The sequence below is a fragment of the Homarus americanus genome, unplaced genomic scaffold (assembly GCF_018991925.1).
Source record: "Homarus americanus isolate GMGI-L3 unplaced genomic scaffold, GMGI_Hamer_2.0 scaffold51859, whole genome shotgun sequence".
In the NCBI taxonomy this organism is placed as follows: Eukaryota; Metazoa; Arthropoda; class Malacostraca; order Decapoda; family Nephropidae; genus Homarus; species Homarus americanus.
The window spans coordinates 19,049,712-19,068,610 of NW_024711292.1; the positions used below are offsets into that span (position 1 = coordinate 19,049,712).

The following is an 18,899-nucleotide window of genomic DNA, read 5'->3' on the forward strand; positions in this document are numbered from 1 at the left end:
GATCAAATATTTTCACAACCAGGTGCTTCTCAAGACAGAAAAATTACTTGTGAGGTACTTGGTGCGTCAGGCGCGACGGAACATGGCGGTCGACACGCGCTCTGTTAAGGAGTACGCACGTGAACTGTACATTGCAGTGGCACGAAAGATGGGAATTACAGAGCCCAAACCCTTTAATGCTTCCTCTGGGTGGTTACAGAGGTTTAAGATCCGGAACAAGATCACCAATATAAACATTGGTAGTGAAGAAGCGAGTGCTGACCGTGCTGCGGCTAGGGAATTTCCTCCATTTTTACGTGAGATTATGGAGGAAGGACAGTACAGTGACGACCAGGTGTTTAACATGGACGAATCTGGTCTTTTCTGGAAAAAGCTACCTTCCAAGTCCTTCGTTGTAAAGAATGCCAGCAAAATTCGGGGCCGGAAGATGCAGAAGGAACGCATCACCGTCCTGTTTACCACCAATGCCTCCGGTACCAGTAAGCTCAAGTTATCGGTGATCCACACAGCACGCAAGCCGCACGCCTACAAAACCATGGACATGACCAAGCTAAATGTCCACTGGCTGACCGCACGTAAGGCGTGGATGTTCTCTACACTGTCCCTCTCCTGGTTTGATGACTGTTTTGTTCCCGATGTAAAGAAATTCTGTGAGCGACAGAATGTGCCATTCAAGATTTTGTTGCTGCTGGACAACGCACCAGGACACTCGCCCCTACTGTTAGATCGTCACCCCAACGTAAAAGTGGTCTTCCTTCCTCCCAACACTACGTCTATATTACAGCCCATGGACCAAGAGTTAATCTGCAATGTAAAAGCTGCATTCTCAACAAAAAAGTTCCAGCTCCTGAACGACTACACCAACACCAGGGAAGAGTTGCGTAACCTGAGTGACACCACCACCGATAGCAAGAGCGAAGAAGATGAGGATCAACAGTTGGCACTGCAAAAAATACTGTTCAAACAATTCTGGAGAGTATTTAACATCAAGAAAGCTGTGGACTTCTTGGTGGAGGCATGGGATCAGCTGTCTATTGCTACAATTCGTCACACATGGAGACGTGTGTTGCATGGAATACCAGGTGAGAGGAGGAGTCATCTGTGACTGGTGAGGTTCAGACTGTTGCAGTAGCAGTGGACCTTGCCAGAGAAGCTGCGCAGAGTGTTACAGTTCCAGGCTTCTCCGAGACCACCAACGACAACATCATGGAGGTGATAAGGGAACCTGATGTGACTACCGAGGAGATGGTACATGATGATGACGACGTCAGTGAAGAGGCAGGTGGTGCGTCATCCCAAGAAGAACAACACTTACCCCATAGTAATGTTAGGGTTGCCCTGGAGTGTATCGAGAAAGTCAAGCTCCTCCTTTCCTACGACCCTGACGCAAACAGGTATGAAATCAGCTGTTGCAGATTATGGAGCCCTACATCAAGGTGTATCACGACAACATCAATGCCAGCCGTCAGCAAAGCATAACAGATTTCTTCGCTCGCAACCCACCACAGCCAGCCCAAGCCAGTGACAGTGAAGATGACTTTGAGGGATTTGTCAGGGAAGCCCTGACAACTGTAAGTGACAGTGATGGTGATGCACCTAGTAATGGTGACTCACCTGAGGGCCAGTAATCTGCCCTCTGCCTCGGAACCCGCCTCCATCCCCGTATGCCGACCCATCTCTTCTACTAATGTAAGTGTTACACCTAACTTTTAGTTTTCCTAACCTATCCTTTATTTTTCCTAACTTAACCTTTAGTTTTCCTTACCTAACCTCTTCTATATTACTTGTTTTTTCATACCCTCATAAAGTTAAGATAAAATTTTTACTACAACATAGTTGTGTGTCGTCAAAAAGTGAAGTTTAGGGGGTCGGCCCGGACTCTGTTTCAATTAATCCCATATGTTATGTTATTCACTTTACGCGGGACCCTGTGGGTTACATTAACCGCGTAAAGTGAGGGTTGACTGTACTATAATTTTTATCTCTTGAGCAATGCAAAATATATTCTCTTAACTTTAATGTGAGATGATATTATATAAGATAAAAACACACATATATATATATATATATATATATTTCATGTAGATCCACAATGAAAACGTGGATCAGATAAATCTTGATAAGATCACACGTTGTTTCCCTTTTCCCCGCGTGATTTTATCAAGATATATATATATATATATATATATATATATATATATATATATATATATATATATATATATATATATATATATATATATATATATATATATATATATATATATACACACACACACACATATACACACATACAGTAGTACCCCGCTTAACGCGGTTTCGCTTAGCGCGCCAGAGCCGAACTTTCACTTAACACGGTTTTTTTCCACATATACGCGCCGAGACGCTATTTTTAGATTCGCCCCACCCGCCACCCCCTGCCTGCCTGCCTGTTTTAGCTCATAAAATTCATACAAATTACCCGGCCAGAATATAATTTACATTGCTGGAATTCTTACAATATGATGATCATTTTGAATATAAACATCATAGATTTTGCATTAGACATACAAATTTTAGATATAATGTTTACTCTGAGTAAATATGTTATCTTTTGTGCAAAATATGACATTTATATTCAAAATATTCCTGGTCTTACAAGGAATCCAGCAATGTCAATTATATTATCCTAACTTTAGTTTGAGGTATTATTTATTAAAATTTAGTGGTTATCCCACACATCTCCTTGGGACGGTTGGTGGGGGGTGGGGGGGAGGGAGGGACCAACCGACCATCTGTTACCCTGTGAAGAATTATTATTTTTTTTTATTAACTGAAGATATTTGTTTTAGCTCATAAAATTCATACAAATTACCCGGTCAGAATATAAATTACATTGCTGGAATTCTTATAATTTGGTGATCATTTTGAATATAAACATCATATATTTTGCTTTAAACTTACAATTTTTAGATAAAATTTTTTCTCTAGGTAACTATGGTATCTTTTGTCCAAAATATATGACATTTATATTCAAAATATTCCTGGTCTTACAAGGAATCCAGCAATGTCAATTATATTATCCTAACTTTAATCTGAGGTATTATTTAATACTAAATGTTAAAAACTCTGGAAGGGAGGATTGGTGGGGGGTGGGGGGAGGGTTGGGACTGACCGCGCGGTTGGAAGAGGGGGGGAGGCAAGGTGGGGTACTTTGATTGACAGATAGTGTCGTGAAGATTATTTTTTTTTTATTAACTGAAGATATTTGTTTTAGCTCATAAAATTCATACAAATTACCCGGTCAGAATATAATTTACATTGCTGGAATTCTTATAATTTGGTGATCATTTTGAATATAAACATCATATATTTTGCTTTAAACTTACAATTTTTAGATAAAAAATTTTCTCTAGGTAACTGTTATCTTTTGTCCAAAATATATGACATTTATATTCAAAATATTCCTGGTCTTACAAGGAATCCAGCAATGTCAATTATATTTTCCTAACTTTAGTTTGAGGTTATCCCACACATCTCCTTGGGCGGTTGGTGGGGGGTGGGGGGAGGGAGGGACCGACCGACCATCTGTTAGCCGGCTGTGTAGTGTGAGAGGGGGAGGGAGTTGAGTCCATTATTTGAATGGACATTAACTTGGCGACTGTATTTCTCTATTTCTCTTAAGTATTAATTGTGTGCATGTACCATCATAAAATTAAGATGTTATTTTTACTACAACATAGGTATGTGCCTTAAAAAGTGGAGTTTGGGGGTCGGGCCGGTTTCTATTGGAATTAATCCCATATGTTCTGTTGTTCACTTAACGCGATTTCACTTAACGCGGGACCCTCTGGGTTCAATTGACCGCGTTAAGTGGGAAAACTGTGTATATATATTATATATATATATATATATATATATATATATATATATATATATATATATATATATATATATATATATATATATATATATATATATATATATATATATATATATATATATATATATATATATATATATATATATATATATATATATATATATATATATATATATATATATATATATATATATATATATATATATATATATATATATATATACATACACAGTTGTACCCCACTTAACGCAGTCAATAGAACCCAGAGGGGCGATTTAAGAGTGTTTCGAAACTGTATGCATTTTTTTGGTTTTACGTGAAGTCCCAGGAATGTAACCCTCACGTAAGCTGCGAGTTTACTGTAGTGGGATTTTAAACATTATTCTGTAAGTATGGTATGCACATAGCATGTGTTCTGACTTCAGAATGTCCCAAGAGAGGTTCCCAGTCTAAAATAGAACATCAACACTACATGACAAGCTCTCTGACAGTAAGCCTTACTGGCCCAAATCCTCAAATGCTCCACTAGATCTACTGCTCTGGTCAATTTATTCATCAGATATACTGGATGACACATTCATAATTTTTGGCCAAAAAGTTAGGGGCCACTTAAAAAGACTGAATAAGGTGCACCTATGTTATGATAGTTATTATATTTCATTATTGTAAAAGTCCTAACATGCAATTATTAAACCTGAAAAGCCATTTTTTTAAATGTGATTTAAGTTATTTTACCTGGAAAGTTGTTAATTCTTCTGCTTTGTCCAAATTCTGAAAGATTACTTCCTTGGTATCTGGCTTTACTTCAATAAGATTTTGCCGTAGGTTCACTGTTATGTCTCTCTCTTTCACAACCTGAAAATTTTAAAAAGAAGAGGTTTGATAAAAACAGTAACACATTAAAAATTTAAAATATTTATCTTGATTATCCCTTTTGTAAAGACACAAAAAACCTATTTATGACTCGGGAAAGCTCGCATTATTTAAAATAGAATATACTATGAAGGTGAGAATGCCATAGCTTTCTTCTGGGGACAGTACTCCTCAACCAGATGGTTCCAGCTATATAGATCTCATTTGAGCCAGCCATTGACTCAGGGTCCAGTAAGCATTCAGATTAAAGGACCTACTTCAGCTATAAAAGGAAATTTGTAGGCCAATTCCATTAGTTCCTGCCAATTTCTTATCCTGCCAAGGATGATGGAGGTAAACAAAGTCATGTTGAAGGGATAAAATGTTGCTCATTTATATTGTACTTATAAGTCCACTCAGTTTTGTGGGTAGATATCAGCTCTTAGTCTTAAAAAGGGCTTTCCAACATTAATTCTTCATTAAAAATCAATGGTTCATCAGTGAAAGATTGTAATACTGTAAACTGATTAGGGTTGGGATGCAGACAGGCATTAATCAATATAATTTCATTAAGCAGCCCAGTCAGAATCACAGCTATGACTTAAGATACTTTACCTTACTTGCTTCCCAATACCACACAATCTGGAATGTCAACCTCCTCATTGTGATATTTTGAGATAACCTCCGTAAAGAACTATCTTTCTCTTCCAAAACCGAGTTGAAATATATGTACTATAATCCCTTGAAAGTTCAGACAATTTGGAGGGAAAGGGGGTCAGGATTTTCTGATTGTCTGGATTTTTAACAAGTTTTTTGGAGGGGTTCTGGAGGCCACTGAGCAAGCGAGCACATGCGCGCACTCAAACACATCACTACTATTAATAATAATAATGGCCTCCATCCTCCCCCAATAGCCACACCTTTGCCACCATTTTATTACCTTAAAATTAAATATCCTCATACATAAGTAGCTACCCTAGCTGTGTTGAGCTAGTTGAGCCGCAGATCAATGCGGCATTCAGTGACTGTTGCCTCGTAGTAAATATCTGCAACTGTTGTCGCCTTTGAGGCCGATGCTCTCGTTTCCCTGAGGCAGAGCAAAGCAGACCTAAGGAGAGAGAAGGACAGTCGAAATCTCATCCAGGCTGTAACATAACTTCTGGGCTGCTGCTTCTGTTCGAATAACACATCGCTGAATCTGGCGTAGAAGCATCTTGCACTTGGTCCCATCCCACCAGAGGTTGTGAACAACAGAGGAGTGAAACTGCCTTGATCAACATTCTGAATTCTCTCCCATTATGCCCTTATCATGTTGTTCTCGTTTCTCCTGAGTGCAGCATCGAGAGCTAAGTTACGCTGACATGCTGCCATGGGATCAGAAATCCTGATGTCGAAGAAGGCTCGCTGTCCCCGGCTCCAGAATCCTCGAGCACTGACATCAACATGGGCTTCGTTGCATGTGTTTGAAGTCCTATGTTGGAAATTCTCAACATCCAATGGAAGGAGGGCCAGTTCTACACTGACATCGAGACAAATTTCCTTCAACATATTTACTGTGAGATCCCTTATTTCCTCATGCCTCATGCATATGAGGCGTGATCGACGTCATACGAAGAGCCACACACACATTTGGAGGGCAAACCTTCTATTGGCCTACTGTAACTTAGAGCAATGGCATCTGTAAATTCTTGTTTATCGAGACTGAAACCATTTGCCCTTAACGGTAACGTAGTTAACCAGTTCGAGGCGCCCACCTCCTGCGCTATAGCTACATTTTTCTTTCAAGTTCTCAGATACTTGCAGCATCAGTTGCTGCAACTAATCACTTTGGCCGTGCTGTCGTTCTGTCGTAATGATGCGTCGAATCTTGTTTACTTCACTGGTATCCACTTCATCTGTTGCGTGAGCTATTATGTGATTGGTGAGGGCTGCCTTGAGCATAACTGAGTTTTGATGTTTGGTGGCAGCAATCTCCTCTGGCTTGGACAATCCCATTCCTCCCAGTCTTGGTGGTAGTGCAAGGAGTGATCTTTCTGCTGGGGTTAAGTGGGGGTGTTTCACTAATTTGGGAATGAAATTAACGCTGATAGCTTCTTCCAGAGGGTGGAGGAGGGGTCCAATATCAGGGTCAGTGAGCATCAGGTAGTTCCAGCAATGCTCGACTCCGTGGGCGAATGCCACAAAAGCCACATGTGGCTCTGTGTTAGCAATATCAGACAGAGCTTGGATTACCCTAACCCACTCATTCACCTTTCCAATTACGTACTCGGTCTTGAAGTCCGTCGTGCCGATTACTGCACCAAGGTGTTTTTGGCTATCCTTTGTTATTTTGACCTCACTTCCACCGTACACCTCCATTGCCCGTTCATAATGTTCTGGCTTCACAATGAGGAAGGACTTGCTGGGGTTTGGGTGGTACCCTATTTGTGGGCCTAGTGATGTTACCAAATCCCACCACTTTTTGATGTCCCCCACTTTTCCTGCTCCTGTAAGGTCGTCAGCATAAGCCACTTGCTTGACCTCGCTTGTTTCAAATTTTATTGTGTGTTGGAGCATGGATAGGTGTATTGCGCACATTGCCATTGCAACAGGATCCCCCTGCGTTGTTCCCTCAGTTGACTGTATGATGGTATCACCTCTTAGAGCCTTGTTGTCTATTACGTAGAGGTTTGATGGATTCCTATAGGTGTTTTCAACATTCATTGCAAAGCTTGGACGCTTTATCTTAATGTTGTGCAGTGTGGCCTTGCGGTTAAGTATGTTGAATGCATTGGAAGCGTCAACCAGGAGAACGGCCTCACAATCACGTTGCTCAAATATCATTCTCATGGTGTGAATGGCTGCTTCCCCTCCAGCCTGGTGGCCTCCACAAACTTGCAGGTTCCCTGCTGCTGCCCTGACATCATCCTTTACCACCTCCATTATGTATTTCCCGATGTTCTGCCTCAGCACTTACCCCACCCCTATAGGCCTACATCCTGGATTCGTATGCAGGGGAATGAGGCGGCAGGCCGTCAGAGCATGGAGGTGCTGGCAGCATGAGGTTGCTAGCTTTTGTGCAAGGGCAGCAATGGCAGTGCAGAGATCACTTGCTACGGCACCAAACTTGTTAGTGCTGAGGATGACTCTCCAACCGTTTGCATCCAGACCTGAAGAGTCTGCCCCCTCCCTGAGTTTTCAGTGCCTTTTTCCACACCATCTCTCCTATTATTTTCTCGAACAGGGCAGCATTTGGTCCTTCAGTTGTTTTAATGTCTCTCGGTTTATTAGCAGAAAACCACTGGAGGATTCCTCTGTGAGAGATCTTACCGTCAAAGATACTTTTATCACACGCATCTTGTTTCCAAACTTTCTTGCAATGTCATCGGTGATTTGCTTTCTGTCTCCTATGAATTTTAGTCTCTCCTGCAGTGTTCTTGCTTCATATAGGTGATCATCAAAGGCCCCATTCTGCCACATTGTCAATCTTCTCTTCATTGCTGCCACATTTTCTTTGTGCTTAGTTTTTGTGTGTGTCCTCTGGCAGAATAGATGTGGTATTATTGCCAGTATTTGAAGAGCTAAAGAGGCAAGGAAGCAGCCCTGAGTGTACTCGGCTATGAGGCGAGTCATCTCCCGAATCATTTCTTTGGTGATTCAAACATGTTAGCTGGCGACCACCTGACAATTTTTAAGTAAGTTTCTTTAACCCATATGCCTGCATTTTCCATCTACATGCCATTCCACTTTGATGGCTGTCAGCCATTCACCTCGTGGACATCTGCTACTATTGGAGCAGTGGTTATTGGTACTACCTTTTTAGGTTGAGTAGACTCACTGCTATCATTTAGGATATCATTGGGCGGTTCGGTCCCGGCGATATCCACTGTGGCCAACTGTGTTGGCTCTCTGCCATGCGGGTTTCGACAATTGTTTCCCTTTCTGCAAACCACACATGGTCAGTTGTTTCTTGCACAATCACAGCTAGTGCAATTTTGGTTCTGGCTAGCACAGATGCAACAATGTCTGTTACCCAGCATAGTGCGCCGCACTTCGGGCGACAGTTACGTCCGCCTCTGATATATGCTTTGGTCCCATACAGAAGAAGAAACTAGTTCTCATGTGGAAGGGGTGGAGAGGTGATAAGCTGGACTGCTGTGTCCGGGTAGTAGGGGCATACTACTACTGTACTACTTTGTTGTCACTTGGAATCGAGTATGAAGATCATCCAGCGATGATACAATGATATTAGTTATTAAGTTTGTCACCTAGGTTGGTGAGTTTTGAGGTGACTAAAGAGGCCGATACGGGTTCCGCAGTGTCGTCCATATTCGTTGCACATGTGGAGGGCTTCATCTAGTGCGGGAGGGGCTGTGGCAGCGTCTTTCCAACAACGGCGCTTGTCTCACTCATTTGCAGTTGGGCTAACTTGAAAGTATTGACACCTTCTCGTGTGGTGCTCCTCCAAGCGTTACAATGTGGAGTAATTGACTCCCAGGTGAGGGGGATCGATTTGGCACTTTTTCAGGTTTGTCTTAAGACTATCCTTATACCTTTTCAGTTGCACGCCGGCGTTATGTTTACTATTCGTTAGGCGACTGTAAAGTAGCTGCTTTGGCAGTCTACTGTCGTCCATGCGGGTAACATGGCCAGTCCAACGTAGTTGTTCATGGATAATGGTAGCCTCGATGCTCCTACAGTTGGTGTCCGCAAGAATACTGGAATTTGTTCTCGTCTTCCCAACAAACTCGGAGGATGGTACATAGACTACATTGGTGAAAGTTTTCAAGTGCCTTGAGGTGCCTCCTGTATGTGACCCATGTCTCACTGCCATATAACAGGGTGGGGAGGACCACTGCTCAATATATGTACAGCTTTGTAGATAATTTCAGCTCCCTACAGCTGAAGACACTGTTTTGGAGCTTTCCAAAGGTTTGAGATCCACTTCTGATCCGATGCTGAATCTCTTCATCAATGTCTGTGGGAGTGGATAGGTGGAAGCCAAGATACCGTAAGATGGTAACATTAGAGAGGGTAGTACCGTTAAGCTAGATGGATGGTGGAGGTGTGACTGAACCATGGGCAGGTTGAAAGAGAATCTGAGTCTTACATACATTCACCTCAAGGACAAAGTGAATATACGCATCTGCATAGGTGTTCAGGATCTCCTGTAGGTCGTGTTCAGAGTGAGCAACAAGGGTGAGGTCGTCTGCATACTGAAGTTCAGTAATGGAAACTGCCAACACCTTTGTTCTTACCTGGAGTCGTCTTATGTTGAAAAGATCCTTCACCCAATACTCGACGAGGACGAGTAAGGAAGGCAGCCAAAAAAATGGGAGAGAGAGTTTGTGCCAGTACACATCCTTGTTTAACCCCTGTTTGGATGGGGAAGAACTCAGCCTGGGTGCCGTTGTGCAGGACACTGCCATTCATATCTTTGTGGAGCTGCCTCAAAATGGCGATGAATTTTGGTGGGCAGCCAAAACGACTGAGGAACCACCCGAAGGCTTCCCTGTTGACCAAGTCGAAGGTCTTGGCTAGGTCGATGAAAGCCGTGTACAGGCCATGACGCTGTTCTCTGCACTTTTCCTGAATCTGGCAGGCAGCAAAGATCATGTCAGTGGTGCCATGTGATGGTGTAAAGCCACATTGAGATTTGTGAGAGGAAGTTTTCCGCCTCAGGAAGAGGTCTGTTTAGGAGAACCCGGGTGATAACATTGCCAGCTACGGAGAGCAACGAAATCCAACGGTAGTTGCCACAGTCTGACCGGACCCCCTTGTTCTTATAAATATTGACAATGGAGGCATCTTTAGGAGCTTGGGGGTTTTCCTCCTTTTCCCATATATTCTCCAGGAGTGAGTGGAGATGGCTGGTAAGCAGAGGTCCTCCTGCTTTATACACCTCGACTGGTATTCCATCAGAACCTGAGGCTTTGTTATATTTCATCTGTTTAATGGCAGTAGTTACCTCATCCAGGGATGGAGGATAGTTGAGGTGGGTCAGCTCTGGATGCTGAGGGACCTGCTGGGTAGTCAACATATCCACATCGGTGTTTCGGTTGAGCAATGAATGGTGGTGTTCTTTCCAATGCTGTAGGAGGCCTTCGTCGTCTCTAATTATGAAGTTACCGTCAGATGAGCGGAGGGGGCTGCGCCACAACTGATTGGCCTGTAAAAATTTTTATAGAATTTAAAAATTTGTGCATCTTGTGCTGATCTGCAATTTTTTGTATTTCACATGCTTTATTTTTGAGCTAGTCATTCTTTAGATTGCGGAGTTTTCGCTAGGCAGCCGCTTTCTTACTGCGGAAGATATCAGCTTTGGTCCGAGACTGAGTCAGTAAAGCAGCATGTGTATCATCGATGAATACTTTGATTGCTGGGTCATTTTCATCAAACCAGTCCTGGTGTGTTCTTTTGACCTGGCTGAGGGTCTCTTTGCGGGTTTTTGTCATGACAGTGTTGAGAGTATCTCATTCGGCACTGGGATTCACGATGTTGGGTAGTTTATAAGCCCATGTTCGAACTGCTCTCTGGAAGCATGTGCTACCACTGGATCCTCCAGATGATCAGCTTTAAAACCTCTTCTGGAGGCTTGCTGCCTTCGCAGTTTTGGGGCAACGTGAAGTGAGAGCTTGGCCCTGACAAGTCGTTGATCAGTGTCACAGTGGTCTGAGCCACGCATGGCGCGGGTGATGAGGAAATCTCGGCGACCTCTTTCTTTGACAATGATGGAGTCAATGAGATGCCAGTGTTTGAATCATGGGTATTGCCATGAACCCTTGAACTTGTCTGCCTGCCGAAACAAGGTATTGGTGATAGTGAGGTTGTGTGCAGCACACTTGCTGAGGAGTAGTAGGCCGTTGGGATTACACTTGCCTAGTCCATTTTTCCCTATGGTTCCCTGCTAAATGTTAGCATTTCTGCCAACACTTGCATTGAAGTCACCAAGAAGCACAACCTTATCTTCTCTTGGGATAAATGTTAGCACTCTGTCGAGGTCGGCATAAAAGGCCTCCTTGATGTCTTCCTCTGCATCCAGTGTTGGGGAATATGCACTGATGAAGAAGGCGTGACGTGAGTGATTCAGTGGGACTCAGAGCATCATAAGGCGCTCGTTGATCCCAATAGGCATTTCAGTTAGCCTGTGTAGGATGCTTTGGCGGACGGCAAAGCCAACTCTATAAATGCGGTTTCTCTCCGCAGCAGGCTTGCCCTTCCAGAAGAAGGTATAGCCAGTCCCCCATTCTGTGAGTTGGCCCTCATCGGTGAGCCGGGGCTCACTAATGGCTGCTATGTCGATGTTATACCTAGCCAGTTCTTTGGCCACAAGGCGCATTTCTTCATTTAGGACACTCACTTGTGCCAGCATCCAGAAGGGTACTGACATTCCATGAAGTGACCATAAGAGGTTGTATAGTTTGTTTTTGTTTGGATCTATGATTATGATTGTGTTTTCAACCGCATAAGGATGACCTTACTGGGTGTGGTTTACCCAATCAGGTTGGGTTTTTAGGCAGGCTATGTTTAGAGCACCTTTGCTAGCCCCCTCCCCATGTGGGGTGAGTAGAGTGGCTCCTCGAAAGGGCTGCTCAATTGCACAAACAGGACCAGATTGCACTGCTACCGAGATCCCAGTGCATAAACGTCCATCTTATCTCTGCCGCCCATGTGCAAAGTTGTGACTAGAGACTCCCGGCAGTCATCTCTGCTTGTCCCCGTCTCCACGTGTCCGTCGCCATACAACTTTTGGGGGTATAGGGGTTTTGATGATGATGAGAGGTGTGATGAGCTGGATGATGGCTGTGCGTGAGTTTTATTTATTGGTGAGGCAGGAGTGCAGGGTGTAACCACACATCTTGACTCTCTTATTCCTGATCCAGTGGTGTAAGTGTTGCAATGACTGGGGAGAGAGAGAGAGAGTTCCAATGGACTGCCGATAGTCCCAGTTTGTTGGGTTTCGCCTTAGTAACCTATCCATCAGGCATTGCCTTCGTGCTCTGGTGTATTCGTTGGGTTTCCATGGTGGTCACCCCTTCTGCCTATACCACCGTTGGGGTCTTGTTGGAGCTCTGTAAGCATGTCTGCCTGATGCGGGGCTCCACCGCAGATTTTTTGTTCGGGGTTTACTCCTGTAGCCTTATACCTACCAAGGTTAATCCGCAAGGCAGCGGGGCAACGGTTGGTAAACGCCATGACGTGTCCACATGCCGGTGGGCCTATGCACCGTCCTTCTAGGGCCCACTGCTACTCCGAGATCCCCTGCTGGTCTCGCCTGCACAGACGAACGGACAGACGGGCACGCACGCACTACTGCTACTTTTCATGCCCAGAGGATGGAATGTGACTTATATCTGAAGCTTAACAACCTACTACCTGCATCTGTTTGTCATGTTGGGCTTATTATTTATTATCTAATTATTTTATTACACCCCAGGGGGCAACAAGCCTCGTCACAAAACCATGCGGTCAGACACTAGTACAGTGGTGAAACGGTTGGTTAATTACCAATTAACCAGGTTGGTTCACATATATTATATTGAGCTTTAGTAACGAAACCCAATTGAAGTTTCTTGTTTTATTAGAAAAGTATTATGTTTATATAATTCCTGAGTGTTGGTCAACTGTAAGTTCCACTATTTATGAGTGTGATGAGAAAGGATGGCGTTTATTGTATATAAACGTGAATCAACGTCTGTTCGATATTAAGTAGTAAGTGAGACTAACTGAAGGCGTTGCCTTGGTGCGTGCTTACATAGATGCTGACATGTGAGCTTATCCCTCTTGGGAAAGATACCGATCATGTGTTTAGTTCATGTCCTCACAGATAGTGGAAAATTACAGGGGAGGAATCATAATATAAATCAGATGTAAATAACCCATTTATATAATACTTCTGTTGATGAGACAGGTGCCATTACATCGCTCGGTCACCACCGGCCAAGCTCCGTGAGGCCTAAATAAGCTCACAGAGTACAGTACATCCTATACAACCCTAACCATGTTATAAACAAAGGTGTAGACACTAAGCTGAGGATTCAACTACGGTAGGGGTTTTATCTACTACAGGGGCCCTATACTTTAGCGTTTTACGGATTAAAATGTTATGTACAACTTTCATTTTGGATGACACTGACTTATAATAACAAAACAGAAACATGATTGCCAAAATTAACATAATAGTGGGAATTGTGAGACTAGGTATAACAAATTCCCGTGATAAATAAAATGGCAAATTATTATTCATATCAGCAAATTTTGTCTCCTTCAAGAATGCAATGACCTTTAATTTCTCTGAAACACTCTGAATATCCTTTACAGTGAAATTCATGACAGGAAATGGAATTAGAGCAGACTTGAGTTTTAAATTTAAGGCAAATTGCTGATGAGTAGGCAAGGTCTGTAATGAACCACAAGTGATTTCACAATAGTCCGGAGCCTTGTAATGACCTTTCACAACTAGTTGCTTAACACCATCATGGCATTTTAAAATAACAGTAGTTGTATTTGGAAAGAATAAATACTGCACATTGTGGAGATGAGCGTGAAACACAGTTTTGACACTAACTGGCCTATAGCTGCATTGTGCAAGTGCTGTGCGTACATTTGTTTGTATGACTGCCAATTCGCATATTCCTTCTGCAGCAGGAATAAACGCGAACATATAGGCTGGACATACGTGTAGGTGTAGATATGACGACTTACACCGTGACAGTACCTCAGGATCCTCTAATGCCAATAAAGAATAATCTTCATCTATAAGGAAAAGTTCTTTCGGCCTATCCAGAGTATACAGTGTCGTTAACAAACCAGGGGAAAGGTTCTAAATGCCATGCATTAAACTGATGTTACGCTCGCATAGGGATGTGGATGAGAATAGCACTGTGCGTGAGAGTCGACTCCAACAGAGGGTAATAATATTCTACCTTACTATCATTAAAAATAGGAGTTAAGTGACACTGCAACTTGGCAATCTCTAAAGCATCAAGAAGCATCTGCATAGGCACAAGCTTTGCATCCACACGCCCTATCCCTGCATCTACTATGCTGTCAATTAGTTCGGTATTACAGGTAACAACCTTCTGAACTGAAATTTCCGCAGCATGCAAATATTCTGTGAAATAAAGGAGCCACTCTAGCGTCGGGATTGATTTCTGTAACTTATTAACAACCCTCGATACATGGTTAGACTCCAATATTATCGCATTAACTTTTGACTAATAAAGCAGTAATCGCATGAAATGTTTGAGAGATAACGCGATTCTGCTGAGATACAGCTTGATAGACAATGCCGTGCCAAACAGAGTGCTTTGGATAAGACTCACAAAATTAAATAAACCCCTTTTTCGTCGTGTCTGAGAACGCACTTCTTTTGCAAGATCAGCCTAAGACGCTGGTATGCTTTTTCCAACAGCAACGAGAAGCTTGCGAAGGTTCAAGAGACGAAAGTGTAGAAGTTCAATAGTTTGTGAAGCCATCGTCGATATGTTAGTAGCTGAACTGAGACTCTGTAGGATGTCCAATGCTGATTGTAATTGCGCGTTGACGTTGTCCATCTGACGGGGAAGTTGGAGCAGTCCATGTAACTCATACTTGATGTTCACCACGTCCTCAACTATGAGAACGCGTCCAAGGGGTGCAACAAGCGCACCCGGTTTGAGGACGGATGTGGACATGTTTGTCAACACAACGGTGCCACAACACAGTAGAAGCAAAACAATGATGTTCCAAGCCATTCTGTAAGAAATTACACACGTGTTAACATCTACTTGGAGAACGAAGTTTCATACAATAGTCATTGGGCACACACTGCTTCTGTACAGTCTGTGAAGAGGTGTCGATCACATCATCATCAACTGTGGGCAATAAATTCTCATGGGTCTTCTTAAGACGGTCCGCATGCACGACATCTGCAATCTGTGCGTTAGGCTTCCAAATTATAAATTTGTTGCCCGTTTCTTTGGCAATAATGCGGAATGGACCTGAAAATTTAGCGTAAAGCTTGGAGTTCCTTTCAGGTTCTTGTACCATAACAGCATCTCCTACGTTTAACATGACAGGTTTAGCATGTTTATGTTGTTTGACCATCATTTCAGCGCGAGACGCTGCTAAATGTGATCGTACTTGGGTATGAATATCCGTAAAAACACGGATTTGTTTTGCCGCGAAATCATCCATATTATAAACAGGGTTTGGCGTATCCGTAAGTACATCATAAGGTAGACGTTTATCTGTACCATATACAATGTAGTAGGGTGATTTGCCCGTAGAGCTATTAATCGACCCATCATTGGACGCTGCAACCTGCGGTAACTAATCTTCCCATGTGTATTGCAAATCACTCACAATAGGGCGAAGTATCTCCAGGATCTTGCGATTGGTTCTCTCAACAAGGCCATTAGCCTGTGGATGATAAGCTGTCACATAACTTTGCTTAATTTCATAATGCGCACATATTTGTGCTACTAGTTGATTCTAGAACTCTGTCCCATTGTCAGAGAGAAGAACTTTAGGCGTAGTATATGGACATATAAGATTCATCACTAATGCATAGGCCACCGAATCGGCCATTTTATCTTTTAGTGGGACCAACACCACGAATCTAGAAAAATGATCCACACACACTAAGACGTACGCTGATCCCTGATGACTCCTCGGGAGTTGTAACAAGTCAATAGCGACTGTGTCAAACGGACGGTCTGGTGTAGGATATTGTAGAATCGGGGCCGGTGATCCTTCAGAACCTTGATGTTGAGCACATGCCAAACATTTAGCAATGTGTAATTCTATATCTTTCTTCATTGTATTCCAGAAAAAATTCTTTCTTAATTCCGCCAAGCATTTGTCACGACCCTGCTGACCTGCCTGTGGGACATCATGGAACAATGTTGTAACCGTTTCACACAAAGTGTCAGGTACGACTATTTGAGAAACAATACCCTCTGGCGTCTTTTTCGACCTATGGAGTATGTTATGTCGTAATTCAAACTGACTTAAGAGAAGAATTAATTTGGGGAGTTTAACATCCTCTCCCGATTTGAGAGCAAAAATGACTGCTGACCATAATGGGTCGCGTCGTTGCTCATCTTCCAGTTGCGAAAGAGTGAACGTTGATACAGGCATGACTGGTGCTATATTTCTTGACAAAGCGTCGGCGACAACATTCGCCCTGCCCGGTAAATACCTAAACTCGGGGTCAAATTCCTGAGTTGTCAGATACCAGCGTGCTAATCTGCCTGATAAGTTTCTGCCATGGAACAGCTCAGTTACTGCCGCATGATCTGTAAAAACAGTTATCTTATATCCAAAGATAATGTCTTTAAATTTCTTAAGTGCCCACACAACGGCTAACGTTTCCAAATGCGTTACCGAATAACGTGTTTCAGCATCAATAAGCCTACGGCTTGCAAAAGCTATCACTCTAAACTTTCCATGCGTATCCTCTTGCATGAGTACAGCTACGATTCCAAGTCCAGAAGCGTCAGTACAGAGGGTGAAAGGATGAGTGTAGTCAGGGAATGCTAGAACAGGGGCATTGGTAAGCTCTATCTTCAATGCCGCAAACTATTTTCTTGTTCAGCATCCCATATAAACATTGCATCTTTCTTGAGCAACCTTGTTAGGGGCGATGCTAATGTTGCATAGTTCTTGATAAAAGAACGATAATATCCAGATAAGCCATGAAAACTACGCACATGATCAACTGAGGTAGGACGCAGGAACTGAGATACAGCTTTTACTTTATCATCTACTGTATGTATGCCCTCACCGTCAACTACATGACCAAGGAAATGGAATCTGGATTTTAGAAACTCACATTTTGAGAGTCTAATTTTAAGACCTGCTGTGGAAAGTTTTTCCAACAATTCACGCAGTTTAATCAGATGGGAATCGACGTCCTTACTGACTACTATTAGATCATCCAAATAAGCGCAGACTGTGGTACAAACTCAATCCGGCAAACAAGGTGTTGCTCATTCTTTGAAATGTTAGTGGGGCATTCCTGAGACCAAATGGCATCCGGAGGGACTCAAAGTGGCCCAGTGGCGCGCTAAACGTCGTGACCTCTCGTGATTTCTATTTGAGTGGTATCTGCCAATACCCACTAAGCAAATCTAAGTTGCTAAATACTGCTTTATCCTTACCTAAGGACTGCAATATGTCACTCAAGACAGGCATAGGGTACCTATCTGGGATCGTTTTTTCATTAACGCGCCTGAAATCAATAACAGGGCGCCATACACCATCCTTTTTCGGGACGAGGAATAAGGGGCTATTAAAAGGGGACTTAGAACGCTTAATAACATTCTCATCCAACATATGTTGCACCATATCTTGGACTACAGTAAACTGGCTATGAGGTAGTCTGTAAGCTGGTACATGGATAGGATTTGTTCCCTCCTTTAACGCTATATGATGGGATGTCAAATCTGTCTGACCTAGCTTTTCCCCTGGCAAGGCTACAATATTTCTGTATTCAGGAAGCAGCTCGAAAAGGCATGTCTAGCCCTGAGGATGATCGATCACCTTAACATGTGGCGCTATTTGATCTTTCCTCTCCTGCCTAGTCTGTTGGGATTGTGTAACAATACTGCCAATTGGGAAGTTTGTAGGTTGTACTTCGACATTGTTGTGATATATTAGAAAATCACACAAAAAACATCCTTTCTTTAATATATGCTGAACACCTGTTCTATTCAGAATCAGTACGTCTGTCAAACCACCAGGGCGCATCGTGTGTAACGTCGATTCGCACGACAACCCTTTTACCTTGCACGTTTCCGGGAGACATACTATATCAGTGCCAGTGTACACGTCATGTAATTCGACAGTTGCTTTTGTGAATTCCTCATTCAGGTAATGGAGAGTACTCTTCAAAACTACAGGTACTATCTTCCAATTGTTGCTGCTATAATCACGCTGGGAAAGTGAGGGTGTGAGGTCTTGGGTTAGCTCTCACACATTTTCCGCCTTCCCCTGAGTGGGAATGGTGGACAACACTTTCGACCTAGCGGTGAGCAAAGGTGTAGAATGACGCATAGCGCTGTAGGAAACACTTTTAAACGTAATAGTATTATTACGTGGATGAACATCTATTTTATGAGTTCTAAGAGTTGGGAGACCAAGTAACCCGTCAGCTGGCAAATTAAACTGCTGAACCACATAAAAGTCCGCGTAGAAGGGAGCACCACGTCTTGAGAATCTG

General features: G+C 42.8%; 2 protein-coding genes across 2 annotated transcripts in view; both read right to left on the minus strand.

Moving 5' to 3' along the window:
* The window catches only part of LOC121857525 (sulfide:quinone oxidoreductase, mitochondrial-like), a 227,048-nt gene that overhangs the window by 52,863 nt on the left and 155,286 nt on the right, over nucleotides 1-18,899 (minus strand). The window contains exon 8 of the mRNA XM_042353643.1: nucleotides 4,598-4,717. Coding sequence (XP_042209577.1) covers nucleotides 4,598-4,717 — 120 coding nt within the window. The remainder of the gene's footprint in view (nucleotides 1-4,597; nucleotides 4,718-18,899) is intronic.
* On the minus strand, nucleotides 14,357-15,327 carry LOC121855194 (the record flags this gene model as incomplete). Its single annotated transcript, XM_042350093.1, is given in 1 exon segment — nucleotides 14,357-15,327. A coding segment is annotated over 1 exon segment (249 nt), but the record flags the coding sequence as incomplete, so codon positions are not given.